Source organism: Xiphias gladius, chromosome 10 (genome assembly GCF_016859285.1).
Source record: "Xiphias gladius isolate SHS-SW01 ecotype Sanya breed wild chromosome 10, ASM1685928v1, whole genome shotgun sequence".
NCBI classification, from domain to species: Eukaryota; Metazoa; Chordata; class Actinopteri; order Istiophoriformes; family Xiphiidae; genus Xiphias; species Xiphias gladius.
This window is the reverse complement of record NC_053409.1, coordinates 10,994,794-11,012,975: the sequence shown is the minus strand read 5'-3', so window position 1 is coordinate 11,012,975 and position 18,182 is coordinate 10,994,794. Positions and strand designations below refer to the sequence as shown.

Below are 18,182 nucleotides of genomic sequence, written 5' to 3'. Positions count from 1 at the left end.
TAAGTTATCTATTTTTTTTTTCTTGGTTGGAGTCCTGTCGCTAAATGCTGATGTGAGTTCCCGTACTCCTAAAAAGTGATATTGTGCAACTTTTTTATATTCATGTACAAAGCACAGCAGAGTCCAGCCAACATCACACTAACTGCTTAAAGTAGTATGATAAATGGCAAGCACTAAGTGTTGATTCAGCTCCAGCATTCTGCTCACTGTCAGGGAAACAGGATATCTGGGAATTTCCATGTCTACATAGCCTCTTTTACCAATAATTACAGTTGAAAATGTACATTCTTCTTCCAAGAACAGTCTCCTCTACCCACTGATAACCTTATTACCCATTAATCTTTGATTAAGATGTTAAGGTATTTGCGTGATGTGATGTCTATGGTTTTATCCCAGAACACTGACACACTGCTGTGTTCTCTTGCTAGTTTAAATAAATATACAGACAGAAAACACATTAGTGGAAACAACCCAAATGGCTCTTCCTGGATCTATTTGATATCCATTTACCTAATGAAAATAAAATTTCAAAGAGCTGTCATATGAAAAGCGACTGAAGTTGGCTTAAAGAACTAATTAACTTCATATAAATAGCACTGTTTTGAAGTTAATAATTTTGCTGAAGATCATGTACAATATTTAACATTCCCAGAATTTAAAAAAAAAAATCTAATATCAAGTGAAACTTTGAATACCAGGATTATTTTTGAACAAAAGCCAAAATCTGAATCAAATTCAGGATACTCGACAGGGAAAACAAAAGAAAAAACATGGTTCTAGAGTTCAGTCAAGATATATAAAACAGCAGTAACTGATTATGTTTTAGAGAAATTCAGATTCAGTTATTTGATGTAGAAATTTTGCTTCACACCAGTAATAACAACCTGACACTTAATATTTTCTTAAAAATTAACTGTGGTCCCTATCAGATCTACTGGGTGTGCAATATACCCTGGTGTTCAAGGCTGCTGATTAACGATACCTTATCGCTAGCTCTGTCTGCCTCCAAATCTCATATTTTATTTGCAGACCTTGCAGCGGCGAAAAAAAATGCTAGCTCTAAGATGCAATCCTCCTCATTCACTCACTCACAAGGGCTGATGTCTTTTCGGAACATACTACACATGGAACAATCTAGAGCTAGAATACATGGGGCTACAGAAAGGACTATTCAGGCATGGGCCTCTGCAGCAGCAGATGTTAAACAGCTGCTGGCTTGAATATGTACATGTAAGGAATTATATTAAATATAAGTGCATTTAGCTCTATTGTTGCTAATCCATTGATCTATATGCTATATAATGTAAAACTATCAAAACTATGAAATATAAACAATTGATAATCAAAAAAATAATAATAAAAACTGTGCTAAGGACTCAACAGCCTCTGAGATGGACCTATGCAGTAAAGTTCCTGTTTCCATGAACATGACCTGTGATACTTTCAGTCTCACAGCTGCTGTTTGCTTTTATAACTGAACACACAAACATCACAGGAATACACTGCTGCAGTAGATGACTATTAAATTTTAAAACCAGATTCATGCCTAAACACATTGGGTAACATCCTCAGTGTCCGTTAATATGCACAGGCTCAGCCATTGCCAGGAGTTAATATAATAAGCCCTCTCTTGACATAGTTACAAGTCTCCTGACGAGGTTGGGCCTACTCTGGAGGAATGGGCTTTCGAACACCCTGGTGAGACAGCGTATGTGGTCTCCATATAATGAATTACAAATGTCTAAAGTTCTATCAAAATCTCAGCTGAGGGTTTGTTTGCACTTTCACTGAATGAAGCACTTCCTACTGAATATTCTGGGACCCCCCCTCCGATCTCCCTGCGTTATACTCCAAGAACTGCAACCCTCATCCACTGACTGACAACCCCATAGCTGAAAGCCTTACCTTCAATTTGGGGGTCACACTGCTCTTGGAATCTCTCTCCACTCCTGTGTCTGACAAAAAAAATATGAGGGGTGAGATGAGACAGTGAACTGAAAAGACAAAGAAACAATTGTTTTGCTGAAGAAAGAAATATGGCACTCAAGATAGCAATCAAGGGACTCATGCACATGGACAGCAATTTAAAACTGACTGGTAACTGACTGTATGGCTCTTTCTAAAGTGTGATGATCCACTAAGTGCCTCTCGAGATGGAACAGACAGAGTGCTGATCCAGAGGAGGGCTGGGGAGGCCTTACTGCGTGCAAATAGAAGAGACCCGAAAGACGTGCTGACTATGCATGAGTAATTGTCAAGCCACAAAAAGGGATCTCGTCAAGGGCCAAGACTCAGTACTTCCCTTAAATAACAGCACTTCCATAGCCTTATTTTACAAGACTTTTTTTTTCATGTCTCCAGAATGGAGACACCAAGGCTTTAATGCAAAATTATTATCAAGAGGTTAAAAGTTTGATGGACAGTGTGTTTGCATGGTGCTTGGCATTCCTATGTTCTCTTGCCAAATTGTATTGCTGCCAAGAAACTAAAATAGACCTCTTCAAAGTGTTTTAAAGCAAACCATAAATTCAAATATACATTAAATTATTGTTATTGTTTTTTATGTGAATTATATTTGGTGAACCACAGGGTGCTGGGTGACTGCTGTGGTCAGACTGACACTATGATGGTTGGGAAATATGGGGGTTCACTCAACTGAGGTTTCAGCGCAGTAAAACGACTTTACTGGATCAAACTGGATTTATCCAGGCAGAAAAGGACTGCCCTGAACTGGCTTGGTTAACCTGGACTGGAGCAGAACGGACTAGGCTGAATCTTTGAAGTAGACATACTTCTCTGAGTGTGGTGTCCTTTTTGCTGCTGCTGTGCTTCTCTTTCCCTCTGGATCTGCTCTCTGATGAGCCTCTGTTCCTCCTCAAGCTGCCTGGATCCCTCCTCCCTTAAACGGGCAATCTGGTGGAAACAGAAACATACAATAAAGTAATGTGCACAAACAGATACAAAGATTTTAAGTGACAGTAAAAAATGCATCTTTGCTCTTCATCAATCACTGGTGTAATTCATCACCTGTATGGCACCCCCCTTCTATGACACCCTTTTTGCTCTTCCAGGAGAGTGTGCATACGACCATATTTCATCAGTTAAAGCAATAACCACCTTGAGATGAGATAGAAAATGGAACAGTGCCACCTAATGGTTACCTCCTCCTCCCGAGGCAAATGGCCACATATTTACATGCCTTAATCACATTGAGCACATATCATTACTCACCTTGGAAGCATGTGCACCATTTTTATTTATCATTGGCTTTCTGAACAAAGTGCATCAAGTCATGCAATATCATCATGAAATATCATTTAATGGGTTTACTGATAATTGATGATGCAATGATATGGCAGTGAAAAAAAGTCTCTCTCACATAGAGCCTTTGTTCGTGACCCAAGTCTTTGGAAGATTTCAACTCAATCAGAAGGAAGTATTTGACGAAGAACAGAATAAAAGCACTTGGGTGTGCTTCAGAATTGCCCGGATGCACTGGAATACCTTGTTCCCAATGCAAGGATGAGGGCTGTAGTATAGTAAAATTTTTATTTTTTGTTTTCTTTCTGGGCAATATGTGGTGCAATATCATCTCTCATATGGTTTCTATAAATTGCCTTACCTCTTCTTCAAGTGTTCTAGTGATTTGAACCTCTTCCTGGCTCTGAGCTTCTGCTTGTCGCTCTCTGGCCTCCAAGTCTGTCGTAGCAAAACATACACACACACACACACACACACACACACACACACACACACACACATATAGGCAAAAAGAAAAACACACACACACACACACACACACACACACACACACACACACACACACACACACACACACACACACACACAGGATCTCTTTTCCACAAGAAATGAAACAAAACCATGCTAAATAACTTGATTATTTTCTAACAGCTTAACACCTAAATAAAATAAAATATCAATGAGAATTGGTATAAAAATAGAAAATGATTACATGAATCATATTAAATTATAATGATGGAGGGACAGAAAATAAGTATATAAAAAGTATAAAAGTATATATTTAATATATGTCTGGAATTTAATAAAAGTTATTAAGTGTATTTTATAACAATTAGCATATGAATTCTTCAGTTATGGCCGAAAACATTTTTTGTGAGGTCACACTGACCTTGACTTTAGAACTTTGAAGACCAAACTGTAATCAGTTCATTCTTGAATCCAGGTGAACATTTGTGCCAAATCTGAAGAAAATCCCTCAAGGCTTTCCTGAGATATCGCATTCAAAAGAATGGGACGGACTTGAGGTCACAGTGACCTTTACCTTTGACCCCCAAAAGCTAATCAGTTCATCCTTGTGTCGAAGTGAACGTTTGTGCCAGATTTGAAGAAATTCCCCTCATGGCGATCCTGAGATATCGCTTTCATGAGAATGGGACGGACAGATTTACGGACAACTCAAAAAAACATAATCCCTCCAGCCACTGCTGTTGCCAGAGTGGAGTCAACACAAGAAGGCAATCAGTCATTAATAGCACGAAGACTGTTGTGGTACTACACAGAGTCTCAAGCTTAAAATATGGGGCCAGTAATTAGGGCACGTACACACAGGAACATGCATACATCCTGGGGTCGATGTATCCATACTGTTCCATGAAGGGGTAGAGAGGATTTACACAACAGGAGAAATACTCTGCCAGCAATTAGGGAGGTGAAAGCAATTAAATTAGTTGGAGTATTTGCCATAATGTGACCCTTTTGTTGATCATCACAATGACTCCCAAAGCATTACTAAATTGGGGCATGACCAGAACATACGTGTTAGATCACATTGGGAAAGTTAACATCTGTTGCATTTATCCTCTACTGTAATTGGGTAAATTTTGGAAAGCTAAGCTTGCTTTAGAGAACTCTATGAGGGACCTTAAATTGGATGAGACTGAGCTGAGCACAAGAGGAGGATGAGTTAACAGCTTCTAAAGCTTCTTCCCAGAATTGCTCAGAGAGGCTAGTCTGCAGTCGGTTCTCCCAGTTTGCTGTAATTTTCTCTATAATTGATTCATTTGTTGTTAGTAAAAGGTCAGAGGTAAGAGACATGACCCTTGGTTAAAGTGTCAGACAGGAGATTATAATCTGTGACAGTGGTAGGTGGAATTTGAGGGAATGCGGACAAATGGATCCTCACAAAGTCCCGTAATTCGAATTATCTGAAAAAGTCTGAATTGGTTAACTTGAAAGTGGCGGAAAACTGGTTGAAACTGGTAAATGACCCATCCACATAAAAGTCCTCCAAGCAATACAGGCCTTTTCTAGCTAAGAACATAAACCTTTGATCAGTTCTAGCTGGCAGAAAAAGATGGTTATTGCGAAAAGAACCTGATCGAGGAAGGGTGGATCACTTGAAATGTTGTTGTTTGTGCCCATATCTTCAACATAGAAGTGACAATGGGGTTAGTTGTGCATTGTGAATGAGAGAAGGGCAAGGTACTAATTGCCAGAGAGTCCACCTGATGATCTACTCCATTACAGAGAGGCTCTGCAGATGCTAGGGATCTTACCCGTGATTTGATCAATGACTAATGGGGAGATAATAGCATCAATGGATTTGAAAAAATATCTGTGTAAAAAGATGGGGATACATTTGAAAATGTGTTAATTTTAACTGTTTGCACTCTCCCTGCAAAAGAAAGAGGCAAATAACTCCACCTTTGTGAGTCAGTTTTAATTTTTGTTGTTAGGGCTGTAAAATTTTGTTTCCGTAAATAAAGAATGGATCACGTGATGAGGATGCCCAAATATTTAAACCCTGATTTGGAGAGCTGGAATGGAATTGATAAATGTGATATTTCTTCTGCTGGTTGGTTAATATGGAATATTACGCTTTTTTGAATATTCAATTTATAGCCAGAAAATGTGCCAAAAGAGCTCAGAATTGACAGAATGTGAAGGATACTAGATGTTGGGTTATGCACATATAAAAGCATACAATGAGACTTTGTTTTCTGTTCACCATCGCTGAATATCCAAAAATCTTGTTTCTGTTTTCAGCGCTATCAAGAGCGGCTCAATAGCGATGGTGAATGAAAGTGGGGAAATGGAATCAAACCCAAGAGCTAAAGCTTTCCCCAACGCCAAACCGCTGTAGTGTATAAGACAATTAGACCCACTACACCATGTTGAAAGCCTTCTGGGCATCAAGAGATATAACTACCTCAGAGACAAAGGGAGAAAATGGAGTATGGATGATGATATTTTGAAGCCTTCAAATGTTAGTGAATGAATCCTGCAGAGGCCTTTGTGAGAGTGAGTGGCAGAGAGCCCTGTTGGTGTTTAAACATCTCTAACAGTAGTGGAGCCAGTTCCTCTGAAAACTTCACATAAAATTCCACCATGAATCCACCATGCCCCAGGGAGTTTTCATTATGCATTAGTTTAATTGCTTCAGTAATCTCAGAAAGTTGAGTGTCTAGTATCTGTCGATCATCAGCTGGAATCTTGGCCATGTCTAGCCGTGCAAAAAATTCAGACATTTGAGTTTCATCGTTGGTGGACTCTGATTTGTAAAGGTGGGAATAGAAAGCTCTAAAAACAGTGTTAATCTCAACAGGGTCAGGATTAAGTGTGCCTTTGTTATTACAAACCTGAATTATCTGGTTTGAAACCGTCTGTCCTGTTGGTCTCCAAAAAGAAATCCATGGTTTTAGAGACATATGTTTAAAAATGTGCATCAGCCAGTGGTAGAGGGTCTCAATGGCAAAGTCTAAAATCCTTAGGTTTAAGGTCAAAGCAAAGATCGAGGGTTACAGTAGAATGGTCTCGCACAGCTATTGACGAGTATTGTGTGGAAGCTATTGAGGAAATAGGTGCCTTGTCGATCAAAAACATAGTCTACACACAAATAAGTCGGATTTTGCAGAGGGATTCAAAAACCTCCAGGGGTTGATGTATGCATATTGTTGTATGAATGCATAGAGTGAGAGTCAGAGAGCAGTCTGAGCCATTTTGGAGAGTATTGCAGCTCTGGAGGTGGTCGTATCGAGTTAGGGGTCAATGTCGCCTCGGCACTTGTTGTGTTAGTTCTGGAATATGTCTGACAAAGAAATCTGATTCAAAAATAACCTTTACGATACCAATAAAAAACCCACTTACAATAAAATCAGTAAAACAAGAGCCTTCAGATGCTCTAAGATTTGAACTCACCAAGCTTAATTTTCTTTCTCTTATCATCTAGTTTCCTGTTTCTTTCTTCTGCTTGTTTCTTGGCAGCACAAATCTTGTCATAGGCAGCCTGAAAACAGTATTAGACACCAGGATGAATTGTGTCTGAGTGCATGTATATCAGCACTTTTATGACAGGTTAAGCGGTATCTGTGGTCTTACCTTGGCAGCAGCATCAGTTAGCACCTCGAGAGCCTGGGACAACTGGTGGAAGAGCTCAGCTAGAACAAAGTGAGATGAGAAAGCACACATTTTAGGATTTTGTATACAGTACGCTTCAGGAGTGTTTTACATGTGTAATATGAGCTTTAAAAATAAAAAATAGGGTTGGGATTTCACAAATAAATGTGTTTTTCATTTTTATTTAATGTTTATTTGTATTGGGACAAGTACATAGCATAAACCAATGCCATATACCACACAATTTATAGCTGCAATGCAAATTGCAATGAAACTTGTAAATTTGACACGTAAACACATGAGCCGATGAGAGTGAAGACGAGGTTTATGCCAAAAGAGGCATTATGTGCTTAGCATATCTTCATGGGACACAGGTCTGAGATAAAATTGGGCATTTTACGCTGTAAAAAGGCGCCACAAGTCTCACAAAACCTGTTTCCTCCAATGACACAGCCATGCATTCCCACACAAACCCTTGGCCTCCATCTATCCTCCATTAGAGCACCTCAAGGGGCCACTGCCGCAATCACCACTACCATGCAAGACTCAACCTCCACAGTTGTCATCTAACTTACACACTCACAAATGTACAGTGAGACCACAACCCCTCTCCCCATAATACAACAGCCACACTACTGCACTATACTAGCCAGGCTTAATCAATCACTTATGGGAGGCCTAACAAACTGATACTGTTACTCCCTGTGGGGACTGGCATAGCACACTAACAGGAGGCTCTGGAGATCATGCTACCAGCAAAGGAGGTCAGGTTACCTACAAGCATATAATGGGCTGGAATGAAATCCAATTGGGGGGGACCTGCCGTGCCCACTAGGCAGCTCAGAGTGTCACAACATGGGGGGTTGAGGAAAATGAGGGATAATGGGGGGGGGTTCTTCAGTCAGTGAGGAATAATGACCCCCAAGTCACCCCTTACATGCATACAACCTTCCCCTGAGGGGCAGCAAGTCCCAAGACCTGCTCCACTCTCGTGCAATAGAGGTCGAGTCTGTTCATGAGCGGGTTGAAGTGTTGAGGCCCTCCAAACCACTTCTTTTCCATTTCTGGGAAACCGACCCCCTGCTTTTGTATTACCCCCCCCCAAACAATTTCCCAGTTTTTTTTTCCTGACATAATCAGGAATTGTCTGAACCATCCAGTAACCACAAAAACCTCACTTGAAAATATGCCTCATGATCAGCCTTTTGTCCAAGGTGCCTTTTTTTCCCCTCTCGACAAAAAGCTACATTGAGATTTCCTGGTCTAATTGTTGACATGCTGGTTGGCAACAGACCGTGGAGGGACTCATAAAGCCAAGGAGAGGGTTGGAGTGTGGAAACACTGGGGGTGATGATGGTGCTGGTGGTGTTGGTGGTGTTTGGCTGGTCCTGTCTGGCTAGAAAGCTGGCGGAAGAGAGGCGCTGGTTAAACTTCCTACAGAGTGCTGTGGTTAGGCTGTCTGGCAGGGTTTAAACTGCTGAGAGTGCTACTCTAGAGGATTCATTTTTGGAGCTCGATGGCTTCTCAGTTAGATGATTAACCCTAATTCTTTAGAAAACAATGCAGAGATTGCAAAAACAAATAATGAATCTTGTTCCATTTCTACTGTGTGACTTACAGATGTCTGTGGCTCTGAAAGGAGAGAAGGTGAAGAGAAGCAAACACAGATAAAACACATTAACTGGCTCACTCACCTGCTTTTGGGTTGTCTGGGTTCTTGTCTGGATGGCATGTCAAGGCTTTCTGTCGATAAGCTTTCTTGATCTAGGAGAGAAACAGAAGAACCCCTAAAGTTATGTATAGTGGAAAATTTTGATTAGGACACAAAGAGAAAAAATCATCCACTTAAGCACAGATTTTGTCCATGTGAAATTAAATTCTTACTCTGAGTAACAATTATCTTTATCCTGTCGCCCTGGGCCTGAAAAACCAAAGTCTGAATAAAAAATGATAGTCCCATTGAAATAATGGCACAAATAGTAACAGTCTGACATGAAAGCCCTTGGGGCGGATATGCAGTCTGCATTTAAATAAAAATCTGGGGTTGTATTGTTTGGAATCTAATCAACACCTGAGCTGATCCTCTGCTTCGTGTCCTTTTGAAATGTTGTTAATGGAATCTAACCACCATGGCACATAATGCATGGTGAATTACCCACACAAGAATTCCAAACTAATCTCAGGGTCATTGCCAGTTTGCAATATAAATGTGGCCTGAGTTGCAGCCTAATGTCAAACTTTTAAAAAATGTTACAATAACATACACAAACAGAGTGTCATTGTCTATGACAAATCTGAGAAGGATGCAATTAATCTTAGGTTGGTAGCCAAAACTTGTGGGGGGTTCATAGAACTAAAGTGGAAAAACTAAACAATACTTTAGTTTTGTAATGTCATATGAGGTTTTAGTTATATCTGATTTTTTTTTTTTAAACTCTGGTCACTGCTTTGAATGTTAACCATTCATCGGTCCTTCTAGGGAACAGTTAATGACAAGGTGGTTTTCATTAGATCGCTGCTCCTCTGGAGAAAGAAGGGAAGCAGGAAATTTTCCTTGGAGACTAGAGGGGGCTGTAGAGTGCAGTGATGAAGCTTTCTGCACGCAAACTCAAAAACACACACTCATGTATACGTATTGCGTGCTAAGGATTTGGCACATCTATCCCCTATACGTCCAAGTTCAGACACAAACACACACTGACATACAATTTCTCACTAGGCTTAATCAACCATTCCATACATGTTTTCACATACATCCTCCTTAGCGCAAATCAATCTCCTGCTAGTATGCTAGCGGCCATAGAATTTGGGAGCTCCTTTCTTCAAGCCTGGGAAATGTTTGCATTGGACACTTTGTCCCTGTGTGTTGTTTTGAACAAGTTTATCTCTAGACTGCACACAAAAACATACAGAGCTAGCTTGAATGGGGGATGAAAGACAACTCAACTCTGAGGGAACTGAGCAGAATGATGTAATCCATCAGTGTTCAAGCCTTTTTAACAGCAACTCCAGTCAGTCTCCATGACAGTCAACTTAGACACATTAGGCTGAATGCCCATGGTCCAAGGTACAAGAACTAAGTCTCCACACAATTATATGAACACCACAAGCCTCCAGTGCCTCACGGTAAATAATGGTGGCTCAGACAGCTCCTAAATGTCAGAAGTTCTTCCTTCTATCCTGTTTCACATTAGATTCTTTCTCATTATAGTTCCAAAAGTAAATGAGAACCTAGTTCATTGAGAGGGCTTTGAGAGACTAGCACAAATAAAGAGATATTTAGTCTTGCTGCTTGGCACAAAGTCTTCCTATAGATTAAGACTGAGGCAAGCCTATGGACTGAGGCAAGGCTATTTTCCCTTTTCTTTTTTCTGTGCTTACTATCATAGCTTTGTCTAATTCTCTACAAAGAGTTTTGGTAAGGTAAAACAGAATGAAAACTCAAGTTCAAGTTTATTGTCATTCATCCATATACAGGTATACAGTTGAACGAAATGCCGTTTCTCCCTGGGATTTTTGCTGACCATTTCCAAATCCTTTAAGAGGTCACGCCGTGTCCTGAGCTCACACTCACTGTACTTCTCATGTTCTTCCTCACCTTCAGCCAGCTGACAAGATAAACATGTCTCCACCTCTGCTGTAAACATTACAGATGTTTAACTTTGTCAGGACAAAAGTCTGGCCAGCTGAGCTGTTTGACAAGTACAACCTGTCATCATTGATGCTGTTCTGTAGGAGAGTAACCATGTTGCACATCATCATCTTTGTCTTGCCGGGTTCACTTAAAGATTATATTAGCACATATCCTTCTCTACATTTCACTTTATTATCTCACATCCCTTTCTCTCATGATTTTCTCACTATTTCCTCCTCCCTTCCTTTCAACTCCTTTTAGCATCCTCAATGATATCTTGTCTCAACTGCAGTTACAGTGGTGTTTTGTTACATAATACATCATTACTCCCATCAATGCCATAACATGCAAGCTTTAATTGATGCTGGAAGACCCTGAAGCACCTTCCTCCTACAAACTGGAAGCCAAAGCGAGCCAACTTTTGAAGAGGTAAGCACATGTGTGGATAAGAGCTCTCAGATCTAGTGGCATCTTTCTACAGGACTAATCCAGTCAATTAGTGTAGAAATAATCTTTGTGCATTTAACATAACCGTTTAGGACTGGCTCTTGAATCAGTTATGAGCAATCCATGAGAAGAGAAAACCATAAAAAAATCCTTGGCAAAAGCTAACTACTATCCCTTGTGCTAACAGAGGAGCAAATATTCTGCTTAGTTTTCAAATTATTCTACACTGTCACAAGCCCATTTTACACGAGATAAACTGAATGGAAGAAATTCCTCACGCTTCAGTTTGCGGAAGGAGGAACCAAAAAAAAAAAAAAAAAAAAAATCAAGGAAAGACTCAGATCTCGCAGCAGAAGGCCAACAGTAGCCTAATGTTTAGTGCCTGGTGAAAAACAGACTCTTTGTGCCGCCCTGATCCCTGCCTGCCACAGTCTTAACTGCATGCCTACATCTTGTCCTCATTACACTACTCTTTGGTGCCAATTATAGTTGACAAACTGGTCCTGGTGCTGCCACAGCACAGCCCCAGTAGGGCCCCTGGCCTGTGTGGCTGATTAGTTGCCTGATCTGCCATGGGCCTATCCCTCTTAATTACAACCCTCTGCTATTTACAGGACATTATCAGCTGGGGGAAAATAATAACAGGCTCAACAGGGAGAAGGAAGCAGAGAAGCAAGAACAGGGGAAAAGAGGACATGAACAGAAAGGGAGAGCTAAAAGTAAGAAGAATGTAATGGATGTAATGGAGAGAAAGAGTGAGACACTGTGAATGATTTTCCATTTGCTTGTGAACCTGACCAAACCGCCAGTTGAACTGGGCATTAATTCAGTATTATCCTGTATTAACTTTTAATCCAATGTTATCAAGATGATATGATAATTTTTTGTTATCAATTTGATATGATGATTCCAAGCTAGCTGTAACCGAAAATTCCCACAATTTGTTATTGAAGTTTTTATTTACATTCTATGTCAAGAGCTTTGTCTGATGTAATATATAACTGTGGAACACAGATAAACGCATTTGACCTAAATCACATGGGCGATACTGTATGATTTTGAAAGACCTAAAACAACTGATAACCCCAGGTTGCATCACAGATGATTTGCCTCAGTGCACAGTGGGATGCAATGACAATCATACTTGCCCACACCAAGCAGTCACTCAAGTAACTCATCAGAGAGCAATGGGTTGACAATGTGGTGTTACAGTGTAGTGAGAGCACCTTCCCTTGGATGATCTGCCTGGAAGTAAATCATCTAGGCATGTAGTTACTGCATACACTGCAACACATCAGGTACACTACAAATTAAGTAGCTGAATAAACAACGAGAAATTTTGTGTGGTCTTGGCTGTTGACAGTGTTTTACCAAGCAATCTGTGGTAGGTAAAACACATACTTAGGAAATTATTACCCAAGCCCTGCTGATATGCATGAGCACAACTCTTTAAATGGTGGCTAGCCTTCAGCAACAGCCTCCCTTAGCACTACAAGGATAAAGCAAACCCCTGTCATCCACAAACATTAAATCATAGTCTCTGACATGCCAGTTTCCCCAGCAGTTATCAGACAGCCAAGCTCAGAGGAAGGTCAACAGCAGTGATAATAGAAAAGGATGCTAAATAGAACCAGAAGGAGATGCGGAGCGCAAATACTCTACGTCAAGGCAATGTTTTACAAACTGCTGCTAAGACCACATATACAGTCTCAGGGATGAGCTTACCCTTTCTCTGTGCTAAACAACACGCCTGTTAGTGGTGGAGCAGCGGGCCAAACAACTGGGATAAGTAGCTCATCTGATGACATCCGTCTTCTCACACTTGATTGATTTTTGAGCCTCCCACACACACAAACCCTCACTATCTCTCTCGACCATCAACAGACCTCACAGAACCAGCCTTCTGCATTTTGGAGTCTCAGTTCTGCCCAAGCCACGACCACTAACTTCCTCCAAGATAATCCTCTGGGGAGGACAGGACTTTGAAATCAAATTAAGAAATTAACTTCCTCCCTTGTTTCGGCAGCAATTTTAATTTCCCTTTGGGGGTGTGGATTCTTCATGCTGGAAATTGTGAGTGGTGGTCACAGGGAAAACATTAGGTTCAAGACATTGTGGTGAACCGCTCGGGCCTTGGAAATGAAATGTAGAGGGGGTCGAGGAATCTTCCCAGAGTTAATTCAAAATCCATGCATGTAGAAAATTTCATTAAGGCAAAATTTTGTTTGTAGTATGCAGGGGTGAGCAAACAGATGTAACCTTTAATAAATAGGCTGCCCCCAGTAGCAGAGCAATATATTGCGCTTAATTATTAATTTTCCAGACCTTATCAGATATAATCGATTATATTATTACCCAGGCTTATACAGTATGTGATCAGTTCTGTTGGTTTAGTTTTAGATAAATATCATTGAGGTGGAAGACTCAAAATGAATTTCATATCCATACTATTTAGAATGTATATTCATTAAATAGTTTACACGCAAGTGTGTGTTTTATATATATATATATATATATATATATATATGCATGCTTCTGGTGATTCAAAAGACATTGCTGATGCAGTGTCGCCGCTCGGTGGCTTCTTTGATGTATCACACCTTCGTGATTTAGCCATTACTCGGTTAGTCTAACTAATGCCACCTGGAGTCTCACGACACCTAAAATTTCAGTCCTCGCTTTACTAACATACTGTTTCCCTTAACCAAAACCTTTACTTTAAAAAAAAAAAAATCATTTTTTTACGCTATCATACACGCACACACGATACGAACACACACACAACCCTACAAGCTCCGTGGTAGCAAGCCATTATAGCATCCTACTTGCAGACCAAAATGTCTTCACACACTTAGTCTCTACATGTATGAACACGGCTACATTTTACCATTTAACACTCTAATAAATTGTCAGACAGAACAACACCCTCCATCCTGCAATGCGCTTACTAAATAAGAGCTGCTAACTTAACATAAACAGGTTTTTATCCAACTAGCTAAACAGCTAGCTCATTTACACACCTCTTTCGTTGTAGCAGTGCTTTCAATACCTAGTAAACCATACAGGTCCATTTGTAGGATATCCTTGGCCTTCCCAGACATTTCTGCCAACAAAGAGCTACGGTACTAACAGAGAAGAGTTACAAAATTAAACGCAATGCTACCGTTTGGCTAATTCAACGGTTTGTTGTTGTTCCAGGCAGCACGAGTTTGACGTCTTCGACATGTCAACTAGGGTGTGCACTGCAACCTGGGAAATGTATTTTTTGATCTGCCTTTCTCTTCAGGTTTGTTTTAGAGATGTTTTGAACATTTTACTGTAGCATTTTACTTTAAAAGCAGGTTCTCTAAGTCTAAACCTTTTTAACTGTTTTTAGCCTCTTTGTGATTTGTTCTTTGAGTGCTGCTTACCAGGGATCCTTCTCAGCACGCTTCACTACACAGGTAGTGTAATCTTCTATTCATTTCAGGTGTGAAATTGGTGTTCATTTAGTTTTCTGCCTGACATTAAAGGCCCAGTTAACATTTTTTGACCATATACATTGAAATTCATATGTATACTCATGGAATACTTAAATAAATTGATTTGTTAATGGAAAATCTACATTTAGTATGTTTCTCAGCCAGATGTAATTTTTAAAAATATATAGACTTTTTTTATATCAATAAATATTTAACATGGTCTGGTCTGGGAACGCCTCAGGATCCGTCAGGAGAAGCTGGAAAATGTTGCTGGGGAAAGGGATTATATGGAAAAGGAAAGGCAGTATTTAGAGTGTATACATTGTCTTTCATTATTTTTTAATGTAAGACATTCACATTAACAAATAAATTTACTAAGCTTTCCATATTAAAGTACGTATTAAAGGGTTGTGACATGTTATATTTGTATAATAAACTAAGCAGCTCAGCTGCAACGCACCCTGGTGCATCAGATTGTTGTAATGAGTACAGGGTGCACTCTGTTGGACAAGATATGTAACAGACACACCTTCTCTAAAAATTACATCAAGGTCTTTACAGCATTTACATATTGCATGTAATTGTTGCAATTCTGCTATCATAAAAACCCATACTTATATATGTGTGATAAGCCAATATCGGCCTAAAATAAAAGCATGCCAGTAAGAAGGAAATATTACAACAGTTTATATCTTGTGTTTTTATTCTGGGCAGCAAGGCTCCACCTCTGTTTACATTTGAATCATGGTTTAGCCTGCTTAAGTCTTCGGTTTAACCTCATTAAACTTGCCGACACCTTGCACCAATTTTAAAATATAAACAGAAAACTCGGTGCTACTCTTGTTAGACATTTTCATCCTTGACCCTCTTATTTGTGTTGTTTAGCTGTAGTCTAGAGCTGTAGCTCTAGACTAGTTTGACATTGTTGGCCAGTGTGGTGCCCAAACTGGGCTGCGTGTTCTCTTGAGATAGGTAGTAGTAGCACCTTAGTTGAATACTATAATAATATTGCTTTGATTTGAAGAAAGGATCAAAAACAAAACAGTAAAGACACAACAGCTCTAATCAGAGTATCTTTCTCCACCACTGTTATCACTACACAGCAGTGGCAAACAGCTGGCCAGTCAGGCCCAAAAGCACATCAGCATCTGGTGTCTCACATAAGGGTCATTGGAACAAAATTTATAGTATTTGTGCATAATTCATTTTTATTCAATAACCCTAATGAAATTTCCTAGAGAGAGATGAACTGGTGTTTTTGTTTTCTGGGTGTGGGTTTGCATGTGGCTTAATGATGATCCTTTTTTTTTTTTTTTTAACTAAAATAATCAATTGTTGCAGCATGTCCTGTGGAAACTTACGCAGAAACAGGAGCATGCCCTGACATGTCTAGAAATTGCTCTCCTTTTCTAAAATCTTGCAGGGAATTTAAAGGATATGAAAAAGCTACATGTTATTTGCAAACTGTTAGGAAATATTATGATCACTCTGTCCCCTTACGGTGTTCAAAAAGACTGGCTTCTCTCATGATGAGCATCCTGTGGAGCTGTGTTACTGCCTCCCATACAGAGTAGTATGTTCAGTCCATAATGCCACTTTAATGACCCTTCCTTCTTTCCAGGATACATATGACAGACAGGGTAGAGCTAAATCCTGTAAACGCTGGCACAAGACACACCCTATAGACACCAGTTAGGTAGAAGGTTTTGCAGCAGGACTAGTGTGTTAAGGATCAGTGTCTGCCTAAAATAATGGCTGAAAAATCACTTGCCGTATATACATGTACTGTATATAGGACAATAAATGGAAATGGAGCAATGATGTTGACTTTGACTTTGAAGATTAGAAGTTTGATTCCATCTGATGTGTTTCATGATCCTGTTAAACTAGCCCAGATAGAGGATTCTGGACTATTCACGACGAGTTCACAATATTTGCTCAGTAGCTTTTGTTGCTCAGTTTAAACAAAACAGTCTCATTTCTAACCATTATTGTCATTGTCACATGCTGCATAGTCTCCCTTCATATCCTTTGGAGTTGTAACTTGAGTACCCATGGTGCTGATTCTCAGTGGTCTTTCTGAGAGAAGCCCCATTTTCCTCTAGATGAACAAAACATCTTATGGTGATGACACTTTGGCACAGGGGACGTAAAGCAGTGCAACAATACAATTAACCGTACAGCTACCATTGTCTGAGGCAGGGAAACTGTAGCAAGCCAAATAGCCCCAGGTCGAACGCGGAATGATAACAGCTGCAGTGCAAAAAGACAGTACTACAAATTCTCAACAAAATATCCAGACCCAAACAAAAGCCTAAGTCATTATTGTCATTCTGACAGTGAACGTTGTCTGATTCTGTTGCTGAAATGAAAGTCTGTTGAAGACTTGTGCATACATCACACTTTGAAAAGAGAAATTCAAAAAAGGATAAAACTATTAAAAGCCACAGTAACCACACTTTTCCTGTTGCTTCATCCCAACTTGCTTATCTTCACATGCCTTAAGGAGAAATGCTAACACACTCAAGGCAGTTATGAATTTCATGAACTTTGTATTCTTTCCTTTTTAGTTACTGAAACATTTGGTTCCTTAAGGGAGGTTTTAACTCTAGAATCCTTATTGTCTCCATGCTCTGTTGGTACTATAGGCTACAAGTTGGCCTAATGCCCCTGTAGCCCCTACTTTTATCAATAAAGTACCTTCCTAAACCCCTTGAAGCTATGTAAACAAATCATAGAGGAAAGACTCAGCCTATATCTGGATGTCTCCAGATTATGTCTGGATCCTGAATTCTGATCTTAATCATTCAAAGGACAATTTTGGATTTAAAAGTAAACGTGTGCCATTTCACCGGGAGAAAGAGGGCCCAGTGGTTTAGATTGTCCTAAGGGGACTATAAGTCTAACACGATGCCTAGAAATGTTGTGGCATGTTCGAATGGCCCACAAGGCTCTGCAGGGCAGTCAGACCTACAGTATACAAGCCCTGAAGGCTTGGGGCATCTTGTCTTCAGTTATCTGATAAAGCCACGTTAACTCAAGAGTACAACAGGGTCGTAGTCGGATGCTTTGACAGGCCACTTGTATAGTCAAGAGTTGTCGACTGACTTGGAGAATCAGAGAACCCAAGTTATTTTTCCTCCAGCAGCGGCTGTCCGCCTGGGGTCAGATCCAGCCGACGGGATGGGGAGTGAGGGAGGAGGGCCCAACCACTGGATGCACTCAGCACCACAAACGGCTTCAAGCTCCACAACAACAGGCAT

General features: G+C 40.1%; 1 protein-coding gene across 2 annotated transcripts in view; it reads right to left on the bottom strand.

The window, feature by feature from the left end:
* Nucleotides 1–14,814, bottom strand: part of dnajc17 (DnaJ (Hsp40) homolog, subfamily C, member 17) — a 37,276-nt gene extending 22,462 nt beyond the window's left edge. The window contains exons 1-7 of one of the 2 annotated variants that reach the window (XM_040137190.1): nt 14,479–14,814; nt 9,072–9,141; nt 7,360–7,418; nt 7,180–7,267; nt 3,623–3,699; nt 2,793–2,913; nt 1,906–1,955 (exon numbers count right to left, since the gene is read on the bottom strand). In XM_040137190.1, coding sequence (XP_039993124.1) covers nt 1,906–1,955; nt 2,793–2,913; nt 3,623–3,699; nt 7,180–7,267; nt 7,360–7,418; nt 9,072–9,141; nt 14,479–14,559 — 546 coding nt within the window. In that variant the 5' untranslated portion in view covers nt 14,560–14,814. The remainder of the gene's footprint in view (nt 1–1,905; nt 1,956–2,792; nt 2,914–3,622; nt 3,700–7,179; nt 7,268–7,359; nt 7,419–9,071; nt 9,142–14,478) is intronic. The other variant, XM_040137189.1, reaches the window with a different exon arrangement.
* Between the last annotated feature and the right edge of the window lie 3,368 nt (nt 14,815–18,182).